This window comes from Myxine glutinosa, chromosome 7 (assembly GCF_964187855.1).
Source record: "Myxine glutinosa chromosome 7, kmMyxGlut1.1, whole genome shotgun sequence".
Taxonomy (NCBI): domain Eukaryota; kingdom Metazoa; phylum Chordata; class Myxini; order Myxiniformes; family Myxinidae; genus Myxine; species Myxine glutinosa.
In genome coordinates, this window is record NC_136267.1 from 80462785 (window position 1) to 80489399 (window position 26615).

At 48.6% G+C, this 26615-nt stretch overlaps 1 protein-coding gene across 4 annotated transcripts in view; it reads left to right on the forward strand.

Moving 5' to 3' along the window:
• The window catches only part of OVCA2 (OVCA2 serine hydrolase domain containing), a 73209-nt gene that overhangs the window by 14041 nt on the left and 32553 nt on the right, over positions 1-26615 (forward strand). For 2 of the 4 annotated variants that reach the window (XM_068122581.2, XM_078781908.1), the window contains exon 2: positions 24401-24423. The exons of 1 other annotated variant lie outside the window; for it this stretch is intronic. In XM_068122581.2, the coding sequence (XP_067978682.2) occupies positions 24401-24423 (23 nt within the window). Of the gene's footprint in view, positions 1-22511; positions 22543-24400; positions 24424-26615 lie in introns of all 4 variants that reach the window. One more of the 4 variants, XM_078781907.1, reaches the window with a different exon arrangement.

Sequence of the window (26615 nt, forward strand, 5' to 3'; positions counted from 1 at the left end):
ATATATATATGTATATGTATATATATATATATGTATATGTATATATGTATGTATGTATATATATATATATATATATATATATATATATATATATATATATATATGTATATATATATATATATATATATATATATATATATTGTCGCAGACACGACTTTGATGTTAAGGTGGGCCGAGCGGAATGGCCGTCGTGTCCGCACAAATTACCCGATTGTACTCGAACGTTGACGAAGCCGCGCCACGCTGGCTCAATAAGGAAAAGAAGACACCCGGCTGGGTTATAAAATGACGACACCAGGGATACGGTTCTCAAGACCTCCGGAGGAGATTATATTCGTTACGGAAGGTCAGATTACAGGGACGAGAGGTACAACATAGAAAGACAAGCACTTAGACACAATCTTATATTATTCCCGGACAGACGACAGGTAAACGGGACAACGGCTGACTCACACGGGGTTTGATGGCTAGGAAAGGCAGATAGCGATGGCTCAAGGTGCACTCTTGGCTCAAAGCAGGGTCAACACGGTTCGGTCCAGAGACGCGGGGAGGTCTCGTCGCAGCGCTCAGAGGTGACGTTCTTTCTCAGGCGGGTCTTTCTCAGGCCTCTCCAAACTCAGGCGCATCTGTTTCAGCGCTCGCAGGTCCGTCTTTCTCCAGCTGGGGGCGAATCTCTCGTCACATCCGGCGCGTGGCCGCGTATATCCGGCGGGGAGTGACACGCCCTCGGCTCGTTAGCGCCGCCCCAGATGGAATCGGCACGTTGCTTCTCATTGGGTGCGTGCGGGGGGTTTACCAGGCTCCGCCCTTGACGAGGAGCTGACAAGGAGCCCCTTCGTGGTAACCCCGTGGAGCGCATGGTCTGGAGCGCATCGTCTGGAGCGCATTGTCGATGGCGGCGAACCGAGCCGGTGGGAGGACGCACACTCCCCCCCGCGCAGCGCCGTGCCCCTCTGTTGTTGTAGACGGGGAAGAAGATGGGAGGAGGTATGGGAAAGGTCCTAAACTCACTACTGGTGCCATATAATCACATTCTGGTGCAACGAAGAGTCATAATTAATGGAAACGAGGCCTTAACTGACATAGACTAAGAATAACTAGGAAGATGTCCGAAAGTTGTCTACGTGTGGTGCGGTGGACCTGGGCACGACATTTAATGGGGGAATAAGGGGAAGGTCGGCTCTACTGATTGTTATTTACATGCAATGGGACTAGGGAATGGGGGATTGGGGAAAGTTGGGGAGTATTGGAGAAAATAGGGGAATATTTACAAGCGGATATGGAGGCCAAATTCCATATTCGCAACATTGCACCCTTCTCTACCCTCGGGGCGTCCCGACCCGATAAATTTTTACCTACTTTAGTGTGGCACGCAATGTAGTTCCCTCTACTATTAACTCTACCCTGAGTGCGACAGTTTTACAGATATTCACAAATGAGTAAATATGTCCCCCTGCGACGTTGCACCCTTCTCCTCACAGAAACACACCCACAGGATAACCGAATCCGGAAAGAATTCGCAAACTAAACATACAGCCGGTAGGGAGCATTATTTACACGACTACGCTGCTATTTACACTACGATCCAGGACCTGTTTTTGGAGGAACACATGCAGATGTTATGCATAGAGAGAGCGCGCTTGCCAGCATCGATACACCAACCCACGAGTGCTCTGTGGCCGACGGCCTTTAATAACGTGCAGAGCACCCTTCCCGAGCATCAAAAGCACCACCCCACCACCAATCGGTGCAGTCACCATTGTTCATTGGAATAAAAATAAATTCGACAACCCCTAACCCTGCAGGTGTCTCTTGCTCTTCTTGTGGTGCACTTGGTGTTAACTAAAAGTGGTTCACCTGTATGGCATAGGTGCCACGTTGACCCATAGGTCCATCCCCGGGTGGTGCTTGGCCGCAAACGAACTGCGGTCCATTGTGGGTGGCCACAAACATTGCGGTCCATATGGTGTATCGATCCCGGCAGCAAACAGCGAAAGTGCAGGCCCACAACTGCGCAGCCAGCACCTCTCTCTCCTCTCTCTCTACCCCAAAGCCAGATCCTCGGAGGTGGGAGACAAAAGAAGCAGACAAGTGAGTAAGGTGGTAAGGGCGCAAAAGTGCACGCAATGTAAGGTGATGCACACTGGGGGCACATGGGAACCAGGTGAGACAGGTACGTTCCTATCGTACGCCCCCCCCCACCAGGTAACCTACATGGCCCCTCCCTTACCCCTTACTGTATCCACACAACACAACACTACCCATAAACATCTACTTTACAAATCGACAAACATCCCTACTGTCTTCCCCGTTCCTCCCATAAACCAAATTCGTCTTCTCTCCCTCCTAACCAATCAAATTTGCCATTTTCAACTCTCATCAAAATTTGCCATCTCCAACTGCACATCAAAATTTGCCATTACCAATTCATCATCAGTCCCTCCTAGGGAGGGAGAGATGGAATCACCCCAATGTCTCATCCACGTCGTGATGCGTCTCACAAATCCACACAGCGATTCATCTCCTGCAACAAAACAAAGAAAACACAGGTGTGGAGTCATCATCATCACCACAGGTAAGTGGCTGCGTATGGTGCGACAGGTTCATCAATCGTAACTATTTCCTAAATGACTTTACAACTTTACACTACCCGGGGTCTTTCTCCGGCCAAACCATTGGCCCTCTTACACTATTGGTTCTAAAAACCAATTCCCATTGGCCAACTGTGGTGCTCTTCAATTTGGGGTCTCACTCCCCCGATTCATCTCCCGGTGCCCTCGCACAATTTCTGGGCTGCGGCGTGTACCTCTCCCAGTGGGTCTACCCACCTGCACACCTCCACCACTGCAGTTGCCTCCGAGCTTACCTGCTCCTTGCCCTAACCTAACTACCTGGGGAAGGCCCTCTGGCACTCTCCCCACTCGGTGCCCTCTCTGGCACTGGGCTACCCGGGTCCGTCCTCCGGATCCTCGGGCCCCATCCACAACTCTACCGGCTCCCAGAGCCCACCTGCGGCCTCACCTGGCCGACATCCTCACAGTGGTGGAGTGCCCAACCAACTACACGCACTAACAGGCTACACGCCCAGCCATTTCCACAACACTAATGCACCCATTCACAACACCATTCTGCAACCGCACCACAAGTGCCAATATCCAACCACAATTTACCTGTACCCTCTACCTAACACTTACACTACCCGCCCCGGGTACTCGTGAAAGGGGTCCACTCTTCCCCCATCCACACCTTCGCACCATGCACACCACTCCGTACCACTCACTCCAACTCTCTCCACACACCTGTACCTGCACACCTGTGCTCTCACACCTGGTGCCACCTGCACCCTTCTCTCCCCAAGCGCATTCGCGCTGATCCACACACTCACTACTCACACACTGCTCCACACACCTGTCCAGTTGCACACCTGTTCCATCCTCACACACACACGGCATCATCTCATCTAACTACTCCCTTCTGAAACTTGCGCTTCCCAGTCGTCCCTTTAAACTATTGCGCTCCCTCGTCATTATCATCCACACTAATCTACCTGCGTCCCCACTACAGGTATCCTTGTCACTACCTAACCTTAACGTTACCTAATGTCCTCTTTCTAGATCCCTACACACATATAACCTAAACCCACCCGGGCTAGTTTTCACTGCCATACACCCCATAATCTAGTGCTCCTTTGCCCCCACATGGGAAGGATGGTGGATTTGCCATCCCACCACATCGGGGGTCTCTCACTATAAATTTTGCACATCAAATTTCCACAAATTAAAAATTTGCCAATCACTGCCCATCATCTGCCAATCACTACTGCCAATCCCTTGCCAATCACCAAATTTTGTTTTTCTCATTTCGGGGCCAAAACACTAACCTCATCACCCAGTCTACTCACTACTGCCTCTCGGTGCGCCAATTCCTATCCAAAGCCCGGCTTCGTAAAGCCAAGCCATGGATGCTGGTTGTTCTGTGCCAGCGGCTGGGTGCATCCCGCATTCGGTGCAGGGAAGGAGGTTTACCCGGGCCGAGATCCCACGCACCATCTCGGCACGGAGCCATCCCATGGCTCGATCTCGACCTGCCGGAATGCCTCAACAGAAAGTGGTCGCCATGACGACCCTTCCCATCCAGCCGCCCGCTCCGCTTATTGGAGCACAGACGCGGCCGTTCAAAGCGAGGCCCAGCGTGGGTCGCGCACGGCGGTCCTTTCGAACCCGCCGTGGCTCGGATCCCCGCTGGTTCTCGCGGCACGCGAAACCCGGCACGCACCGAGGGCCCGCTTCGGCTAAACGTCGACCTAACCTTTAACCTGTGTAACGTCGATGCTTCACCTGGACGCTTACACCCCGCAGCCCGTTCCTTGCTCACACATCCAGCCGTGCCCATGCTCCTCGTACCTTTCCTTACACACCCAGGTACACTCATTCCACTCACAGCCTTGGTCACACACCTGACCACCGAACATTTTGGCACACATTCGTTCGTAGCACACCTCACCAAAACACCTCTTCGCGCCCCCTCCTCGGTCACCTCCTCTGTGACAATCACAGGTGTGCCCTCATTCACACACCCAACCACGTGCCTCACCACCAACTCCAGCGTGCATTCCCACTCACGCTCTACCATTCCAGGTGTGCATCCTTCCATCCCAGGTGTACATCCTCGCTCACCTGTCACAACCAACTCATTCTCCTTGTCACTCTCACTACTCTCACCTCCATTCTTGACAGCGCACTCACCCTTACTCTTGACAGCACACTCTTTCCCCATGCACCTGCCCGTCACACTCCTTTCTCGCGCACACTCTCCCGTTACACCCTCTGTAACACTCACCACAGGTGGACACTCTTCCTTACTTCTGACAGCGCACTCTTTCCTCATGCACCTGTCCGTCACACACCTTTCTCGCGCACACTCTCCCGTTACACCCTCTGTAACACTCACCACAGGTGGACACTCTTCCTTACTTCTGACAGCGCACTCTTTCCTCATGCACCTGTCCGTCACACACCTTTCTCGCGCACACTCTCCCGTTACACCCTCTGTAACACTCACCACAGGTGGACACTCTTCCTTACTTCTGACAGCGCACTCTTTCCTCATGCACCTGTCCGTCACACACCTTTCTCGCGCACACTCTCCCGTTACACCCTCTGTAACACTCACCACAGGTGGACACTCTTCCTTACTTCTGACAGCGCACTCTTTCCTCATGCAACTGTCCGTCACACACCTTTCTCGCGCACACTCTTGCGCACACTCTCCCGTCACACCCTCTGTAACACTCACCACCCCGCGCTTCCACGTGCTCCCTCGCACACGCGCTACGACCGACTCACTCTCGCCAGCACACTCACTCCTTGGCACGCACTTTTTCCTCACACACCCCAGAGTCGGACTTTCTCGCACACCTCCTCTTTCGCACACCTGACCTGTCGCACACTTCACCAACGGCCTCTCACGAACACCCGGGTCCATCTCGACCCCCAAGCTTCTTAAATCCCCTGGCGCATCATACGCACGACCATATTGGTCACCACTTACACCGGGTCCTCTTCCTCTTCGCTTCTCCTCCATCACCTGCGAATCCCTCATCCGGTTAATGAGCACATCATCACGATCCAAACACAGACTTTGGACCAATTCTTTTATCTCCTCTTTTATCTCTTTCTTATCCCCTCTCCGTCGCTTCTTAATTTCGCTCATCCCTTCTTCCACTTCTTCTAATTTGTGCTTCACCTCTTTTATTCCCCGGTACGTCTCCTCAAGCTCATCCTCTAAGGCTACCTTGACCGTTTCCAGGTGCGTCCTCACCTGCCGGTCCGTCGTCTCCATTACCTCTATCACCTCGTCCAACCTCGTTGTCAGTCCCTCACGTACCATCTGACATTCCCTCTTTGTCGCTATTAAGTCGTTTTTTATGTCGTTTTGTGTCGCTTTTAAACCTCCTAATACCGCAGTGTTCCTTTGAACCTGCTCCACTAACTCCGTTTGTCCCACCGTCAGCTGCTCCACCTCCTGCGTCAGGTCCTCTATGCCCCCTTGTAACTTTACAGTCCCCTTTCTCACCTCCTTCTCCATGTGCTCCTTACAGTGCCTCACCTCCTCGCGCACTCCTCCGACCTCCTCACTCACTCCTCTTCTGATCTGCTCTCCCATCACTTGCATCTCCTGCCCAGATGCCACCCTCATCTGCTCCATCTCCTCCCTGTGAGCATCCAGTTTGGTTTCTACCCCCATTCTGACCCCCTCTATCTGCTGCTCCATTTGTTTAACTTCCCTTTCCGCTTGGTCCCTCATGTCCCTCAATTTGCCTTCCATACTGTTTTCTAACCCCTCTAACCCATTTTTCACTCCCTCTATCTGATTCTCCTGGGCAGCCATTCTATTTTCTACCCCCGTTAACCCATGTTTCACCTCTTTTATCCCGTTGTCTAACCCCTCAAATTTCTTTTCTAATCCCTCACCGGTACCCCTCGCTTCGTCCCTCATTACCCCCATTTGGCCCTCTAATCGCCCACTATCAACCCTCATTTGCTCACTCTGAGCATCCATCCGGTTCCCCAATTGGTTACTCTGCAGTTTGAGGGACGCCTGCATTTGCGCCATAAATTGCTCCATGAGGACCTGCATCTGGGCCATCCCTCCCACTTGTGCAGCGGGTGCGGCCGCCGTAGCTATGTGCGAGGCGCCATTTCGCGCGTCTGCTACCCCCGCTGTTTCGCTCTCCTCACGTGTCTCAATTTGGTCCTGGACCGACCCTGCTTCACTCTCCCCTACCGGACCCCAGCCGTCTTGATCCGCCATAGCGCGACTTGCAAAATTCGAGTTTCGTAAAACAAATCCAAATTTTTTTTTTTCCGTTATAATTTCGGCGAGCGCAGTAACCGCGGGACCGCGCTCCGAATCGATTCGGTCGAGCGCCGTACGCGCTCCGGCTCGATTTTCCCTCCCAAAATTTGGGCCTAATTAATTTAGTCCCGGGTCCGAATCTCACTCCTCGACACCAATTGTTACCGTACTAACACAATTGGTGTCCAAAATTTGGGCTAAATAAATTTAGTCCCAGGTTCGAATCCAACTCCTGACAACCAATTGTCGCAGACACGACTTTGATGTTAAGGTGGGCCGAGCGGAATGGCCGTCGTGTCCGCACAAATTACCCGATTGTACTCGAACGTTGACGAAGCCGCGCCACGCTGGCTCAATAAGGAAAAGAAGACACCCGGCTGGGTTATAAAATGACGACACCAGGGATACGGTTCTCAAGACCTCCGGAGGAGATTATATTCGTTACGGAAGGTCAGATTACAGGGACGAGAGGTACAACATAGAAAGACAAGCACTTAGACACAATCTTATATTATTCCCGGACAGACGACAGGTAAACGGGACAACGGCTGACTCACACGGGGTTTGATGGCTAGGAAAGGCAGATAGCGATGGCTCAAGGTGCACTCTTGGCTCAAAGCAGGGTCAACACGGTTCGGTCCAGAGACGCGGGGAGGTCTCGTCGCAGCGCTCAGAGGTGACGTTCTTTCTCAGGCGGGTCTTTCTCAGGCCTCTCCAAACTCAGGCGCATCTGTTTCAGCGCTCGCAGGTCCGTCTTTCTCCAGCTGGGGGCGAATCTCTCGTCACATCCGGCGCGTGGCCGCGTATATCCGGCGGGGAGTGACACGCCCTCGGCTCGTTAGCGCCGCCCCAGATGGAATCGGCACGTTGCTTCTCATTGGGTGCGTGCGGGGGGTTTACCAGGCTCCGCCCTTGACGAGGAGCTGACAAGGAGCCCCTTCGTGGTAACCCCGTGGAGCGCATGGTCTGGAGCGCATCGTCTGGAGCGCATTGTCGATGGCGGCGAACCGAGCCGGTGGGAGGACGCACACTCCCCCCCGCGCAGCGCCGTGCCCCTCTGTTGTTGTAGACGGGGAAGAAGATGGGAGGAGGTATGGGAAAGGTCCTAAACTCACTACTGGTGCCATATAATCACATTCTGGTGCAACGAAGAGTCATAATTAATGGAAACGAGGCCTTAACTGACATAGACTAAGAATAACTAGGAAGATGTCCGAAAGTTGTCTACGTGTGGTGCGGTGGACCTGGGCACGACATTTAATGGGGGAATAAGGGGAAGGTCGGCTCTACTGATTGTTATCTATCTATAATTCCAGTAATCTCTGTACGTCTGTACGTCTGTTTGTCTGTGACCGCTGTTTCTCGACAACCACGGGTCCGATATACTTTTAACTTGCCAGGTATATTGCTGGGGACCCGAGGATGTGCCTTTTCAAGGTTTCATATTAATCGGACAATTACTTACCGAGCTATGTCCAAAAAACGATTCAACCAATCAGAGAGCAGCGAACGATCGCGTGTGCCGAACGTGGAGGACACACTCTGCCTCGGATGGCACATTTGAGAGCGTATTCATTTATTTCACGTTTGCAAACTATGTTGGCGTTAAACTATGTTTTAAAACTAATAAAACCGAATTTGCGATTCATTCGCTTTCCTGCGCGTTTGTGCACGCGATGGCGATTTCTTTACCAAACTCCGGAAGCCGTTCGCTTTGGACCAAACCATTGCATGTAAATAGAGGGGGGGGATTGTCACCGTACTCGCAAGCCGTTCGCTTTGGACCAAACCATTTCATGTAAATAGAGGGGGGGGATATAATTTTAGATATAGATATAGTACGGGCAATGCCCTAGTTTACATGCAATGGGACTAGGGAATGGGGGATTGGGGAAAGTTGGGGAGTATTGGAGAAAATAGGGGAATATTCACAAGCGGATATGGAGGCCAAATTCCATATTCGCAACAATATATATATACAGTGAAACCTTGACTTACGAGTGCACCAACTTACGAGTTTTCCGAGATACGAGCCGTCGCTCGGGCGGTTTATTGCTTTGAGATGCGAGCCGAGATCTGAGTTACGAGCTTACGCCACCCGCCACCAAGTGGGTTCCGGTCACGTGGTTATCTTGCCGTGCAAGCATCTCTGCCGTATATCGCTGCTGTTTTGTTTTCGCATTTTGGTTATTTTGGAGCTTACGCCACCAGGTGGGTTCTGGTCACGTGGTTATCTTGCCGTGCAAGCATCTCTGCCGTATATCGCTGCTGTTTTGTTTTCGCATTTTGGTTATTTTGGAGCTTACACCACCAGGTGGGTTCTGGTCACGTGGTTATCTTGCCGTGCAAGCATCTCTGCCGTATATCGCTGCTGTTTTGTTTTCGCATTTTGGTTATTTTGGAGCTTACGCCACCAGGTGGGTTCTGGTCACGTGGTTATCTTGCCGTGCAAGCATCTCTGCCGTATATCGCTGCTGTTTTGTTTTCGCATTTTGGTTATTTTGGAGCTTACGCCACCAGGTGGGTTCTGGTCACGTGGTTATCTTGCCGTGCAAGCATCTCTGCCGTATATCGCTGCTGTTTTGTTTTCACATTTTGGTTATTTTGGAGCTTACGCCACCAGGTGGGTTCTGGTCACGTGGTTATCTTGCCGTGCAAGCATCTCTGCCGTATATCGCTGCTGTTTTGTTTTCGCATTTTGGTTATTTTGGAGCTTACGCCGCCAGGTGGGTTCTGGTCACGTGGTTATCTTGCCGTGCAAGCATCTCTGCCGTATATCGCTGCTGTTTTGTTTTCGCATTTTGGTTATTTTGGAGCTTACGCCACCAGGTGGGTTCTGGTCACGTGGTTATCTTGCCGTGCAAGCATCTCTGCCGTATATCGCTGCTGTTTTGTTTTCGCATTTTGGTTATTTTGGAGCTTACGCCACCAGGTGGGTTCTGGTCACGTGGTTATCTTGCCGTGCAAGCATCTCTGCCGTATATCGCTGCTGTTTTGTTTTCGCATTTTGGTTATTTTGGAGCTTACGCCACCAGGTGGGTTCTGGTCACGTGGTTATCTTGCCGTGCAAGCATCTCTGCCGTATATCGCTGCTGCTTTGTTTTCGCATTTTGGTTATTTTGGAAAAGTTTCTTAGTTTTAACCATGGGTCCTAAGAAATTGAGTGCCAAGGGCAGTACTGAGAAGAAGAAGAGGATGATGTGCTTGGATATAAAACATGCAATCGTCGAAAAACATGAGCGAGGTGTGCGTGTTGTCGACTTGGTGAGGCGGATGTGAAGGCAGCTGAAGATTTTATTATAACTTTTGCCGAACTGATAGAAGCCGAACGATACATCCCCCAGCAAATCTTCAACTGTGACGAGACAGGGCTCTTCTGGAAAAAGATGCCGAGGAGGACGTATATAACGGCAGAGGAGAAGAGCATGCCAGGCCACAACTTGTTCAGAGTGCCGGCGATAGCTCGCCTTCTCTTTGTGGAAGACACGGTGAGATCCTCAACATCCAACAACTAATGGGACGCAAACGGGGCGCCCAGTTTAGCGGTACACACATTGATGAATCACCCTGCCTGTGAAACAACGACATGACAGGTTATAGCTGGGTCGGGATTCAAACCCAGGCTGGACAGTTTAGAGTTAAGTGTGCGTACCTCCAGTCCAGGCCATCCTGCCAACTTGTATGCTGCATACAGGTGAAATATAAAGCGCGAGATATTTTTATATATACTGTATATTTAAAAAAAAATTGGTGTGGTTTTTGGCGGGCTGGAACGGATTAATAGCATTTCAATGCATTTTAATGGGGAAATTTAATTTGAGAAACGAGCAAATTGAGTTACGAGCTCGGTCACAGAACGAATTAAACTCGTAAGTCAAGGTTTCACTGTATATATATATATATATATATATGTATATATATATATATATATATATATATATATATATATATATATATATATATATATATATATATATATATATATATATATATATTGTTGCGGTTTTGAGTTTTGTACAGTCAGTATAATAAAGGTTAAAATTTCCCCCTCATAGTTAGTCACACAAGCAACATGTAGCCTCGCGATAGTGTAGTTTTTTCTTCGTATTTGTGAGCTTAGTCCTCTTCCTATGTTAGTTCTGCGTTGAGTCGTGTCAGGAGAATAGGCCCAACTTCCACCGACTTTCCAGCCTCCCTAGCCTCATGCCCCTTTGCGCTGACTTTGGTTCATTTTGGGCGAATTAACACGAGGCAGGCCTAGGAGGGTAGGGGCGGCAGAGGCACTGACTGTAAGCACGAGCCGCCAATCAGGGCTCAGTGGTGGTGGTGGCAGCACTGCGTCACAGGGCGTGGTTGGAAGGTTCGAGCAGGTTCGAGGGCGTATCTATATAAGCGTTGCACAAAGCCCTCGCAAGGACTGCTGCCCAGGGAGAACTTGCGCGCACTGACCAACCCGGAGGAATCGTTGACGAACAGGAGTTGAGAGCGTCCAAGAACTGTGAGAGATACGCGGGTGAAGAAAGACGCGCATGAACCGGAATACGCACTATTATAAAGTGTCGCTCGGTTGAGTTGGAGGCCGATCCATATACAATGCATTAAGTCGTGCGAGTGATAACGGCTGTGTAATCGCCAGCCGCGCTGAGAGTCCCGCATTTGCCGTTCCACCTCATCGGCTGCCTTCTTCGCGGGACGTGCTGGGACCGTGGAGAGCCGGATGGGGCCGTTCCTGGACGACCACGTCGACGCGTCTGCCGTCGAATGACAGCTTCGGCAGGTGGGAAAAAATTTGATGCAGTCGCATTGTTCAAGTTTTTCCATCATTTTGTCAAAAACTAAAATCCGACGGCGCTCACTTACATGTCCTCACTCATCGGCGGTCTGCCGTCGAATGACAGCTTCTGCAGGTGGGAAACAATTCACGCGTGTGCATTAGGATCGCCTACATACGTGCACCAATTAACGCATCCCTAGGTTCTTTTTTTTTACGCACGAAAAATAAAGGTCGGATACTTTTTGAACACACTACGTATATATATATATATATATATATATATATATATATATATATATATATATATATATATATATATATATATATATATATATATATATATATATATATTGTTGCGGATATGGGATTTGGCCTCCATCCATATCCGCTTGTAAATATTCCCCTATTTCCCCAATACTCCCCAATCCCCCATTCCCTAGTCCCATTGTCTGTAAACAACACTCTGTAGAACCGACCTTCCCCTTTTTCCCCCATTAAATGTCGTGCCCAGGTCCACCGCATCTCACGTAGACAACTTTCGGACATCTTGCTAGTTATTCTTAGTCTATGTCAGTTAAGGACTCGTTTCCATTAATTCTGACTCTTCGTTGCACCAGAATGTGATTGTATGGCACCAGTAGTAAGTTTAGGACCTCCCAATACCTCCCCGCATCTCTTCCTCATGGAACAACAACACCAACAACAACAACAGCGGCGCGGGGAGTGCGCGTCCTCACTCCGGCTTGGTTAGCCGCCATTGACCATGTGCTCCGACGGGGTTACCACGCAGGGGCTGACTGTCAGCTCCTCGTCAAGGGCGGAGCCCGGTAACCCCCCGCACCCAATAAGAAGCGGCGGACCGATTCCATCTGGGGCGGAGCTAACGAGCCGAGGGCGTGTCACTCCCCGCTGGACATGCGCAGAAAGACGGAGGTGACGTCAGATGCGCCTCAGCTACGAAGGAGAAACGGACGCCACCTCCAGCGCGACGATACCTCCCCGCATATCTGGACCGGACCGTGTGGATTCTGCCCCTGAGCCAAGGTGCACCTTGAGCCGTCGACTACCTGCCCTTCCTTGCCATCAATCCCTGTGTGAGTCAGTCTTGTCCCGTTTGTCTGTGGTCTGTCGGGAATTAAGATAAGACCGTGTATAAGTGCCCATCTTTCTGTGCTGTACCTCTGTGCCGTGTAATCTAAACGTTCTGCATACCCAATATTATATCCTCCTCCGGAGGTCTTGAGAACTGTACCCCTGGTGTCGTGTCATTTAACCCAGCCGTTGTGTCCTTTTCCTTCATTGATTTAGCATAGCGCGATTCGGCCAACGTTCGAGTGTAATCGGGTAACTTGTGCGAACACGGCGGCCATTCCGCTCGGCCCACCATAACATCTAAGTCGTGTCCGTAACAATTGGTGTCGAGGAGTGACATTGGACCCGAGCGCGTTTCACGCGCTCGAAATTATAACGGCGAAATTTGATTGTGTTTTACAAAAATAAAAACCCGAATTTTGAAAGTCGCGCTATGGCAGATCAAGACGGCTGGGTTCCGGTAGAGGAGAGTGAGGCAGGGTCGATCCAGGACCAAAATGAGGGACATGAGGAGAGCGAAGCAGTGAGGGTGGCAGGGTCGCAAAATAGCGTCGTCGCGCACGAGGTTACGGGCGCGCAAAATGGCGCCTCGCACATGGCCACGGCGACCACGCCCGCGACAGTAGTAGCGCCGCTGGTAGATTTGGACCTTTTTTTCATACAAATGAAAGCCCTTATGGCCCAGAATAGCGAGAAAATGAGGGAGGAAATGAGGGCTGATAGTGAGCGATTGGGTGAGCGATTGCAGGGCCAAATGGGGGTAATGGGAAACCAAATGGGGGTAATGGGGTCCAATAGCGAGAAATTGAGGGAGGACATGGGGGCCCAGATCGGAGGGTTAGGGAGTAGAATAGAGGGATTAGACAATAGATTAGGGGAAATACAGGAGGGGTTAATGGGGGTAGAAAACAGAATGGCTGCTCAAGAGAATCAAATGGAAGGGATGCAAAAGGGGTTAGAGGGGTTAGAAAACAGTATGGAAGGCAAATTGAGGGACATGAGGGACCAAGCGGAAAGGGAAGTTAAACAAATGGGGCAGCAGATAGAGGGGGTCAGAATGGGGGTAGAAACTAAACTGGATGCTCACAGGGAGGAAATGGAGCAGATGAGGGTGGCATCTGGGCAGGAGATGCAAGTGATGGGAGAAGAGATCAGAAGAGGTGTGAGTGAGGAGGTCGGAGGAGTGCGCGAGGAGGTGAGGCACTGTAAGGAGCGCATGGAGAAGGAGGTGAGAAAGGGGACTGTAAAATTGCAAGGGGGTATAGAGGAGTTGACGCTGGGAGTAGAACAACTGACAGTGGGACAAAAGGAGTTGGGGGACCAGGTAAAGAAGAACACAGCGGTAATAGAGGGTTTAAAATCGACACAGAAGGAGATGAAAAAGGACGTAGGGGTAATTAAAAAAGAGTGTCAGACGGTACATGAGGACCTGACGAGGAAAATGGACAAGGTGGTAGAGGTGATGGAGGTTAAAGAGCGGGAGGTGCGGGAGCACATAGAAAAAAATTAAGTGGAGTTAGAGGAAGAACTTAAAGGGACCAGCACGGAGGATGAGGGCCCCCCTTCAATTACACCAGGTGGGGGCCCCCCTAGAGCGGGTGGCCATGGATATCCTAGGCCCACTACCCCGCACCTGCCTAGGTAATAAGTACATCCTCGTTGTGATGGACTACTTCACCAAGTGGCCGGAGGCCTACGCCCTCCCCAACCAAGAAGCAGGGGTGGTAGCGCAGGCCTTCGTGGAAGGATTTGTGTGCCGGCATGGGATTCCACAGGAGTTGCACACCGACCAGGGACGAAATTTTGAGAGCAAATTGCTAAAAGATGTGTGCAGTCTCCTGTCAATTCGGAAAACCAGAAACACGCCTTTAAGGCCTCAATCTGACGGGATGGTGGAGAGATTCAACCGAACTCTAATCCAACAACTGGCACTGTTCACCGCCACCCGTCAGGATGACTGGGACGAACATCTCCCTTATTTGCTCATGGCCTACCGAACCAGCCAGCACGGGGCCACCGCATGCAGTCCAGCGTTGCTTATGTATGGGCGGGAGTTACGGGCTCCCGCCGACTTGCTATGCGGTCCCGTGCCAGACACAGTGGTTAACCCGCCGAGGGAGGGGTACGCACGTCACCTAGAGGAAGGCATGGAGCTAGTCCATGCCTTCGCCCGCCGCCAACTCCATCTGGCGGGGGAGAAGATGAAGCGCAGGTACGACCACCGGAGCCAGGGGAGTCAGTACACTCCGGGGATGAAGATTTGGTTCTTCAATCCCCGGAGGAGGAAGGGTAGGTGCCCGAAACTCACCTCTCCCTGGCAAGGCCCGGGGGTCGTCCTGTCGCAAGTCTGTGACGTGGTAGTAAAGATCAAAATGGGGTCACGAGCCCTCCCTCGGATCGTCCACGCCGACCGGATAAGGCCTTACACCGGCGAGCAGGCGCCCCCGTGGATTGCCTCGGCTTTAGATGCCGAGGCGGGACCCAGTACCTCTGAATAAGGGGAGCTTATTAGTGCCAGAGGACTGGGGGATTGATGAGCGATGGGCCCGGTGGGTAAGGGTGGCATCCCTGCCACCCTTCCCAGGTGGGGCAAATGCGCTATAGATTATGGGGTGTATGGCAGTGAAAACTAGCCCGGGTGGGTTAGGATATTGATAAGGATCTAGCGAAGATGACATTAGGTGACGTTAAGGTTAGTTAGTGACTGATACCTGTAGTGGGGACGCAGGTAGATTAGTGTGGATTATAATGACGAGGGAGCGCAATAGTTTAAAGGGACGACTGGGAAGCGCGAGTTTCAGAGGGGAGCAGTTAGATGAGATGATGCTGTGTGAGAACTGGACAGGTGTGTGGAGCAGTGTATGAGTAGTGAGTGTTGTGGATCAGCGCGAATGCGCTTGGGGAGAGAAGGGTGCAGGTGGCACCAGGTGTGAGAGCACAGGTGTGCAAGTACAGGTGTGTGGAATATATGGAGCAGAGAATGAGTGGTGTGGAGAGAGTTGGAGTAAGTGGTACGGAGTGGTGTGCATGGTGCGAAGGTGTGAATGGGGGAAGAGTGGACCCCCATCACGGATACCCGGGGTGGGTAGTGTAAGTGTTAGGTAGAGGGTATAGGTAAATTGTGGTTGGATATTGGCATTTGTGGTGCGGTTGCAGAATGGTATTGTGGATGGGTGCATTAGTGTTGTGGAAATGGCTGGGCGTGTAGCCTGTTAGTGTGTGTAGTTGGTTTGGGCACTCCACCACTGTGAGGATGTCGGCCAGGTGAGGCCGCAGGTGGGCTCTGGGAGCCGTTAGTGTCAGTGGGGCCCGAGGATCCGGAGGACGGACCCGGGTAGCCCAGTGCCAGAGAGGGCACCGAGTGGGGAGAGCTCCAGAGGGCCTTCCCCAGGTAGTTAGGTTAGGGTAAGGAGCAGGTAAGCTCGGAGGCAACTGCAGTGGTGGAGGTGATCAGGTGGGTAGACCTGCTGGGAGAGCTACACGTCGCAGCCCAGAAATTGTGCGAAGGCACCGGGAGATGAATCGGGGGAGTGAGACCCCAAATTGAAAAGCACCACAGTTTGGTCAATGGGAATTGGTTTTTAGAACCCATAGTGTAAGAGGGCCAATGGTTTGGCAGGAGAAAGACCCCGGGTAATGTAAAGTTGTTAAAGTCATTTAGGAAATAGTTAGGATTGATGAACCTGTCGCACCATACGCAGCCACTTACCTGAGGTGAGGATGATGACTCCACACCTGTGTTTTCTTTGTTCTGTGTGCAGGAAATAAGAATTGCTGGTTGGATTGGTGAGACGCATCACGACGTGGATGAGACATTGGGGTGATTCCATCTCTCCCTCCTTAGGAGGGACTGATGATGAATTGGTGATGGCAAATTTTGATGTTGAGTTGGAGATGGCAAATTGTGATGAGAGTTGGAAATGGCAAATTTGATTGGTTAGGAGGGAGAGAAGACGAATTTGGTTTATGGGAGGAACGGGGAAGACAGTAGGGACGTTTGTTGATTTGTAAAGTAGATGTTTATGGGTAGTGTTGTGTTTTGTGGATGCAGTAAGGGGTAAGGGAGGGGCAATGTAGGTTACCTGGTGGGGGGGGGGGGGGCGTACGGTAGGAACGTACCTGTCTCACCTGGTTCCCATGTGCCCCCAGTGTGCATTACCTTATATTGCGTGCACTTTTGCGCCCTTACCACCTTACTCACTTGTCTTCTTCTTTTGTCTCCCACCTCCGAGGATCTGGCTTTGGGGCAGAGAGAGAGAGGAGAGAGAGGTGCTGGCTCCGCAGTTGTGGGCCTGCACTTTCGCTGCTCGCTGCCGGGATCGATACACCATATGGACCGCAATTTTTGTGGCCGCCCACCATGGACCGCAGTTCTCTTGCGGGCAAGCACCACCCGTGGATGGACCTCTGGGTCAACGTGGCACCTATGCCATACAGGTGAACCACTTTTAGTTGGCCCCCTGACGGCCACAATAAAGAAATGGACGCGGTTGGCGCCTTTCTTTATTTTTGAAAGAAGCCAGAAGGCCAAGTGCACCACATGAAGGCAAGACCAGCGGCAGAACATCGGCCGGCTGCGACACCACCGGTGACGTTGAGCACTTTATTGGTGCACCGGATGGTGCTGACTGTATGATAAGGGTGGTGCTTTTGGTGCTTGGATGGGGTGCTCTGCACATTATTAAAGGCCGTAAGGCCACAGGGCACTCGTGGGTTGGTGTATCGATGCTGGCATGCATGCTCTCTCTATGCATAACATCTGCATGTGTTCCTCCAAAAACAGGTCCTGGATCGTAGTGTAAATATCAGTGTAGTCTTGCGTAAATAATGCTCCCTACCGGCTGTATGTTTAGTTTGAGGATTCTTTCCGCGATTCGGTTATTCTGTGGGTGTGTTTCTGTGAGGAGAAGGGTGCAACGTCGCAGGGGGACATATTTACTCATTTGTGAACATCTGTAAAACTGTCGCACTCAGGGTTGAGTTACTAGTAGAGGGAACTACATCTGAGTGCCACACTAAAGTAGGTAAAAATTTATCGGGTCGGGACGCCCCGAGGTAGAGAAGGGTGCAATGTTGCGGATATGGGATTTGGCCTCCATCCATATCCGCTTGTAAATATTCCCCTATTTCCCCAATACTCCCCAACTATCCCCAATCCCCCATTCCCTAGTCCCATTGTCTGTAAACAACACTCTGTAGAACCGACCTTCCCCTTTTTCCCCCATTAAATGTCGTGCCCAGGTCCACCGCATCTCACATAGACAACTTTCGGACATCTTGCTAGTTATTCTTAGTCTATGTCAGTTAAGGACTCGTTTCCATTAATTCTGACTCTTCGTTGCACCAGAATGTGATTGTATGGCACCAGTAGTAAGTTTAGGACCTCCCAATACCTCCCCGCATCTCTTCCTCATGGAACAACAACACCAACAACAACAACAGCGGCGCGGGGAGTGTGCGTCCTCACTCCGGCTTGGTTAGCCGCCATTGACCATGTGCTCCGACGGGGTTACCACGCAGGGGCTGACTGTCAGCTCCTCGTCAAGGGCGGAGCCCGGTAACCCCCCGCACCCAATAAGAAGCGGCGGACCGATTCCATCTGGGGCGGAGCTAACGAGCCGAGGGCGTGTCACTCCCCGCTGGACATGCGCAGAAAGACGGAGGTGACGTCAGATGCGCCTCAGCTACGAAGGAGAAACGGACGCCACCTCCAGCGCGACGATACCTCCCCGCATATCTGGACCGGACCGTGTGGATTCTGCCCCTGAGCCAAGGTGCACCTTGAGCCGTCGACTACCTGCCCTTCCTTGCCATCAATCCCTGTGTGAGTCAGTCTTGTCCCGTTTGTATGTGGTCTGTCGGGAATAAGATAAGACCGTGTATAAGTGCCCATCTTTCTGTGCTGTACCTCTGTGCCGTGTAATCTAAACGTTCTGCATACCCAATATTATATCCTCCTCCGGAGGTCTTGAGAACTGTACCCCTGGTGTCGTGTCATTTAACCCAGCCGTTGTGTCCTTTTCCTTCATCGATTTAGCATAGCGCGATTCGGCCAACGTTCGAGTGTAATCGGGTAACTTGTGCGAACACGGCGGCCATTCCGCTCGGCCCACCATAACATCTAAGTCGTGTCCGTAACAATATATATATATATATATACACACTCACACAGTCGTGGCCAAAAATATTGGCACCCTTGCACTTTTTTCAAATGATGCACCCTTTTTTCCAGAAAATTGTTGAAATTAAAAAATATTTTGGTATCCACATTTGAATTTCTTTGGTTTGCAGAAGAACAAAACTAAAAGCTGAAAAAAAATACTAAATCTTAGCTTATTCCACACAGAAATCCTAAAATGACCCGGACAATATTTTTGGCACCTTTCATAAGTTGTTAGAAATAATTGTATTTCAAGCAGTTGATTCTCCTTTACTTTGGAATTGAACTCACCTATGGTGAGTTGCAGGTGCTTGCAATATAAAAATCGCTAATTCAACCAGTTTGAATGGAGAAAAGGAGTCGTTCTGCTGTTTTGTGTCACTGTGTGTACTGCAATGAGCATGGAGAAAAGAAAGAAAACCAGAGAATTGTCTGAGGTCAGACACAAGATTGTAGCCAATCATGGACAATCTCAAGGCTACAAGTCCATCTCCAGAGACCTTGATGTTCCTGTGCCCACCGCGTGCAATGTTATCAGGAAGTTTAAGGCCCATGGCACTGTAGACAACCTCCTTGGACGTGGCCGCAAGAGAAAACTTGATTGAAGATTGCAGCGAAGGATTGTCCGAATGGTGGAGAAAGCACTTTGATCAACTGCCAAACAGATTCAAGCTGACCTTCTGAAACAAGGTACGACAGTTTCAACTCGCACCATCCATCGCCAACTCATTGAAAGGGGGTTCTTTGGTAGGGGGCCCAGTAGGACCCCACTGCTGAGAGAGAGACAGACAGACAGACAGAGACAGACAGACAGAGACAGACAGACAGAGACAGACAGACAGACAGAGACAGACAGACAGACAGAGACACACAGACAGACACAGACAGACACAGACAGACACAGACAGACACAGACAGACAGAGACGGACAGAGACAGACATAAGAAAGCCCGACTGGAGTTTTTCCAAAACACACCTGGACAAGCCAAAAAATGTGACTGGTTGATGAAAGTGACTGGTTGAGAAGAGTGATGGAAATGAATGTGGACGGAAGTAGAGGACGGGGAAGACCGAGAAAGACTTGGCTAAAGATGGTCGAAGAAGAAATGCGGGCCAGGGGGTTAACAAGGGGAGATGCAGAAAATAGGGCAAAATGGAGAACATTGTCATGGGGACCGCAAGGCTAACCCCCGCTCTTGCAGGGAAAATGGCCTTTTAAAATGCCTGTTGTGTTGTTGTTGTTTCTGATATAAAAAGATATATTAAGTTCTGAATCAAAAACTAAGGTTCTGTAATATTAACAGTGAAATGAAGAATTGTGGAGACCAAATACTTTTGTCAATTTCAACTTATTGTTAGAGCAAATTGTGAGTTATTTGAAAAAAGTGCAAGGGTGCCAATATTTTTGGCTACGACTGTGTGTATATTTTTACACACTAGCAAAAGTACCCGGCCTTGCCAGGTAATAATGAGTCGCTTCCTGCCGGTAATATGATAGAGGGGGATAGTAAATGTTAGTCAATGAAAAAATGGGTACGTGAAAACAAAAAGCAGCTCTGTCTACTGTAACACCATGGCTTGCAAAAGCAGCCTGAATAGTGTTCACTAAGTGATGGTTCACCTCGTTAAGCATATTCAAAAATGGTGTAATAACACACTCAAACTTCCCCGGCCTTGTGACTAATTAATTAAGTACACAGGCATTTCTCACTTCATTTGTGGAGCCCTTGCGAAACTACTTTAGCACTCCAGTAAGCACTCCAACGAAATGGGTCATATGGCTATGTTTCATTTTTTTCCCATGGAGCAGTTTCAGAGATATAGAGGGGCAACCGGTTTTTCGATTTTTCCAAGATGGTGCTTGTACCACGTGACATATGATGTCATAATTATCATTTAAAAAATTCCACAGGAGGAGCCGCTCATATTCTGAAAATTTCGTGCCAATCGGACTAACAGTTGCAGAGGAATTTTTTTTTTTCATACTGATCAGATCAAGTGTTGTACTTGTCGAATTATGACGTCATAATTAAGGCACTGATGACATCAACATATCTTATTCCCCATGGTGAGTACTTGACAATGAGCCATGTTTCCATTTTTTTCCATTGAGCGGTTTGAGAGATATAGAGGTGCAACGTTTTTCCAAGATGGCGCCTGTACCATGTGAGCTATGACGTCATAATGTTCATTAAAATATTCTACAGGAGGAGTCCCTCCTATGGTGAAAATTTCATGTCAATCGGACCCACGGTTGCCGAGAAAATGATTTTTTTAAATGTAGACACGGCACACACACGTATGTACCTAACTGATTGCTTAACCCCACTTTTTCCCTCCCCTTCCTCTCCCTTTCCCTCTCTTCCCTCCTCCACACCCCTTACCCCCCTCCTCTGCCCTCCCCCGCCCGGCAACGCCGGGTACTTCTGCTAGTATACATACATATTGTTGATATTATTAGTATTAATTAATATTTGCTTTGTTGCAATGATATTGTTATGTTTGTGGGGGTAGGCATGAAATACCTCATAGGGAAGTTAGAAATGTATTGATTAGAATGCTCCGTATGCCGCGGCAAATTACGATGTAGTAAGTAGGCCGCCTGTCCGGGTTAGAGTGTTTGCATGTCGCCATAATGTGCGTGGCTTTGTGTTAATTAATTCTCGGGCTTAAAGATTAATTCCCTGGTGTGTAATTTGCCCCCTGTGATATTTCCTCCGTCTTTATTGCAATTATAAGCCGGCCAGGCAATCGACTCATTCGCTCACAACACCGCCAGGGCTGACAAACGGCATTTACCGCTCAGCAAGGAAACCCCGAAGTCATACGACCATTCCCGAACAGAGATTAGACCCCACCCCCTGACGACTCGTGACCGAGGCCACGCCCCAAGCTTCGTGACTGGTTAGGAAGCCATGGAGTGATGATTGGACAGAGTGTGAAGTCAGCTTCGAACATTCGAGAGCTGAAGGGAAAAAGACGCCGTCTCGCCATCAGGCTCTCTTTTGTGCTGGCTTTCAACGAGGATGGCTGCGTGCCTTTTGCTCTGTCGTCTCTTTGTGCTAGCGGTTGTTGGAGGTGGTCACATTCCTTATTCTGGTCCTGGCGTTCATGAAAGGCGGTCGCATTTTGGTTCGGCTGCGCTGGTGGAGCGATTTCGGAGCCTGTGTGGACCTAGTGCAGAGAAGGATCAGCGTGGCAAACTCATATCGTGAGGTGGGGGCGTTACGGGCGGTTTGTGGAGCTCGCAGCGTTTTGGAAGGAGTGGAGAATGCGAGGGGACCGCCGGCCCAAATTACCTCACATTCATGGTGTGGCAAAAGCGAGGTGTGTCGCCATCTTGAGCCGGTCAATACGTGGCCATTTCACCAACCGACCGGACCTGTGACGCCCACCAAGCCCATGTTGAGACCGGAGCTAAGTGGTGGCACAACATAAACATTATTTATTTTATTTTACTTTCGTTGTCCCCTTGTTTGTATACAAGTCTTAGTGGTGATGTCTCAAATTAGGAAATAATTTATTACCTCAACATTTTAATTGTCTTTGCAATTATTTTCATTAATTCATTATTTGTTGAATTTTACTTTTCTTGTCTTGTTTTTGTTTCTGTGTTTGTGGGTCGAGTCATCAAACCCCATGTCGGCCATCCGATCAGGTAAGACTTCAAACCTTCCCGCGTGCGCCAGGTTTCGGCTATTTGCCTGAGGCCGGTCTTCACCGGCCATGGATAGGACAATATCATTGTTTTGGTTATTAGAATTCCATGCCATGGAAGGACCTATTAAAATATTTTATACACCTTAACATGTTTAATAACATGCACGTTTAATACACGTTTAATAACATGGGAGGGAATTCTTCCGTACTCTTTATAGTTAATTAGCCTTATCAACTCAGGACATAATAACGATCATTTTGTTGTATCACATTCGACATCAGAAAGCAAGCTCCAGTACAACTCCACAAAAACACTTCCCACTCTATTTCCCCCCCATGCCTTCCCCCCAACCCCCCCCCCCCTCCTCCACACACACACACACACACACACACACACACACACACACACACACACACACACACACACACACACACACGAAGGTGGATATTTTAAGACCTGCGAGGGCTCCATTCCACCTTCTGAAACCCGCAAATGGAGATAATAACCAATGACATGCACACCTCATCCATTTTTGTACGTTATATACTTGAACATTGTAGAACACAAATCGCCTTCTTTATACAGTACTTTCAAGAACCATGCTAGACAATATATCAAAATAGGGTGTTTAAAAAAGAGTGATACAACTTTAAACGTTTATTTACAAGAAACAGAAACCTCAGGAATGTGAACCAAACATTTCTTGAAAGCTTATGACATGGTATTTTCTATCACTGTTTGCTATTGCAGTAAGTCACTGCTAGAGTTAGTGAGAGGCCAAGGTCTGAAATTGGCATTTACGCAAAATCCTTATAATTGACGTTCTCGATGTTCTCCTCAGGTGGTTTTTCCCCCCCCAGAAAATGTTGTTGTGGTTGTTTATGGCACCGTTCATGTGGAAACGGGCTTCATCACTGACCCACATCAGGTTGATCCAGTTTGGGTACCACTCCATCATGTCACTGAGCCAATTGCACATATCAAGTCTCCTTCTCATGTCATCTTGACTCAGTTTATGCCTAATAGAGATGATGTATGGGAAAAGCTTCAGTTCCTTAGTGAGGATATGGCAGACTGATGTTGGTTTGATGCCCAGCTCCTGTGAGCGCCGCCGGCGGTGGGATTTCTTGGGACTGTCCACTGCAGAATCCCGCACGGCGTCGATGTTGGCTTGGCTCTTGGTTACTGATGCTGCTTGACACTTGCCCTTGCTCAGGTCGTGCACTGTACCCTTGTGCTAAAAATGTTTCACAAAATGTTGAATGCCATAATTTGTGGGTCCAACACATGTTCTGAGGTCGTATTCCCGGCTGAACCTCCGCCGGGTGTCTACATAAATGATTTAGTCTCATACCACAGAGCCACCATTTTTGTCTTCTGCTCCACTGTCAATGGCATAGTTGAGCTACAGAGCTAGAAATCCCATGGAACAAATACCATGATAACACCACCAAACCCTGAAAAGGAAAACGGTATCTGTCAAAAAACAAACAAAGGAATGGCAGGAAGTCAAAGTTGTATCAATCTTTTTGAAACACCCAGCATATAACAATTAACATGAAAGGGCGTGGAATGTGAGAGGGTGAAGAAGAGGCCGCCAATTATGGCTATGTCGATGCTGAATGACGCTGTGTTCTATGGTAATCAATAAAGCCTCTAAACTGTGACAATGTTGTCTTATTACAGTGTATAAGCGTTATGATAAGACTGCTTCAGTAGTGCTGAGCTTCTGGATTTTTGAAAACAATCTTTAATATCCAAATTTTGTTAAAATTGAAGTATGTACCTGAACACTGCATGGGTATCGTATTCTATGAACTCGCTCGGTCTAAATGTGATTTGTCTGTTTCTGCAGATTTTGTGTATCCATGGATACAGGTGAGTATATTTGAACGCATCAAAAAATTATTTGCTGGAGCTCTGTTCACAATGATCTCATCTTTGCTACAGATTTATTTATTTTTTCTAAGTTATTGATTATTTATGTATTTATTTCTTTGTTTGTTTTTCTGGGTAGTTTATCAGTTTATCAATATTAGAGGTTGGCTGCTACCTTATTTGTAACCTGCATAACGCTGCAGACAGAGACAGAGGCAGAGACAGATTCAATGGCACGGCTGCCACCAGCTCCAAACGTAGTATCTTGGGTGCAATAATTGTCCTGGTTTACAGTCACGTGAAAAAGTAAGTACACCCCATGTAAAGTTTTGACTTTTTCAACATATTTCAACATACAGCTATTTGATCTTCATTTCAACAATATTGATAGATAAAGGTGATATAATATGACAAATATCATGAAACATTTACATTTTGTAGTCCATTGTATAATTTAAATAAACATAAATGCAAATTTCGCATGTGGAAAAAGTAAGTACACCCCTACATTTATCACTACTTCAAATACCTAAAATTAGAATCAGGTGCACCAGCTCAGGTTCAAATGATTCGAACATCGTCAGAGAGGATCTTGGAGGAACCTGTCTTATTTAAACCTCAGACATTTCGTTTGGTTTGCTCTTTGTTGTTGAAGTGTGTGGCGTCACCATGCCTAGATCAAAAGAGCTCTCTGAGGCCTTCAGAAAGAAGGTTATAGATGCCTACGAGTCTGGGAAGGGATTTAAAAGGATCTCCAAACAATTTGAAATCAATATTTTGACTGTCCGGAAGATCATCTACAAGTGGAGAAGATTCCAAACAACTGACATCTTGTTCAGGCCAGGCCGCCCCAGCAAGTTCACCCCGAGAGCAGACCGCAAGATGCTGAAAGAAGTCTCTAAGAACCCCAGAATGTCATCACGGGACCTACAGGTAGCTCTTGCCACTGTTGACGTCAAAGTGCACGAGTCTACCATTAGAAAGAGGCTGCACAAATTTGATCTACATGGGAGGTGTGCCAGGAGGAAACCTTTGCTGTCCAGAAAGAACATCAGGGCAAGACTAAAGTTTGCCAATGAACACCTCGGCAAAGACAAGCACTTCTGGAACAATGTGCTCTGGACAGATAAGTCAAAGGTAGAGCTATTTGGCCACAGTACCAGAAGACATGTTTGGCGAAAACCAAAGACAGCATTTGACCACAAGAACCTGATACCAACTGTAAAGCATGGTGGTGGAAATATTATGGTTTGGGGCAGCTTTGCTGCATCAGGGCCTGGGCAGCTCACCATCATATAATCCACTATGAATTCTTCATTGTACAAGAGGGTGCTTGAGGATAATGTGAGGCCATCTGTCGGAAAGTTGAAGCTCAACCGAAGGTGTACCTTGCAACATGACAATGACTCTAAACATACCAGTAAATCCACCAAGGAATGGCTGAAAAGAAATAAATGGAGGGTTCTGGAATGGCCACGTCAAAGCCTGGATCTAAATCCCATCGAGATGTTGTGGGGGGATTTGAAACGAGCTGTGCATGCAATTGTGCATGCTGTGCAACAATTTTTTGTTGAATAAATTATTGCAAAGTCAATTTGTCATTGTTTTTTGTTCAATTAGATCACCTCTATCTATAGATACTGTTTCAATGAAGATCAAATATTGATATGTCCACATATGTTGAAAAGATTTTTAAAAACATTTAATGGGTTGTACTTACTTTGTCCACATGCGAAATTTGCATTTATGTTAATTTAAATTATACAATTTTTTTTTTTTTTTTTTTTTTTTTTTGTATACTGAATCGAGGCTCGTGAAAGAGCTAACATTTATTTCACAAACAAATCAACCAGACAAACAAAAAAAAAATTATTTGGTCTCAGAAACCAAAATGGACGACAAAATGAAAATGTTTCATGATATTTGTTATATTATATCACCTTTATCTATCAATATTGTTGAAATGAAGATCAAATAGCTGTATGTTGAAATATGTTGAAAAAGTCAAAACTTTACATGGGGTGTACCTCCTTTTTCACGTGACTGTATTTCAATAATCTATCCACCACCTTGGACGCACAAACGTTTTCCATTTCGCAGATGGTTCTATCCTGTGCAGTATGGTTCTGTTCTTCATTGTCAAACACTGCGGTCAAAGTCAGTCCGGATAACTCCAGTCCTAATCTGTGATC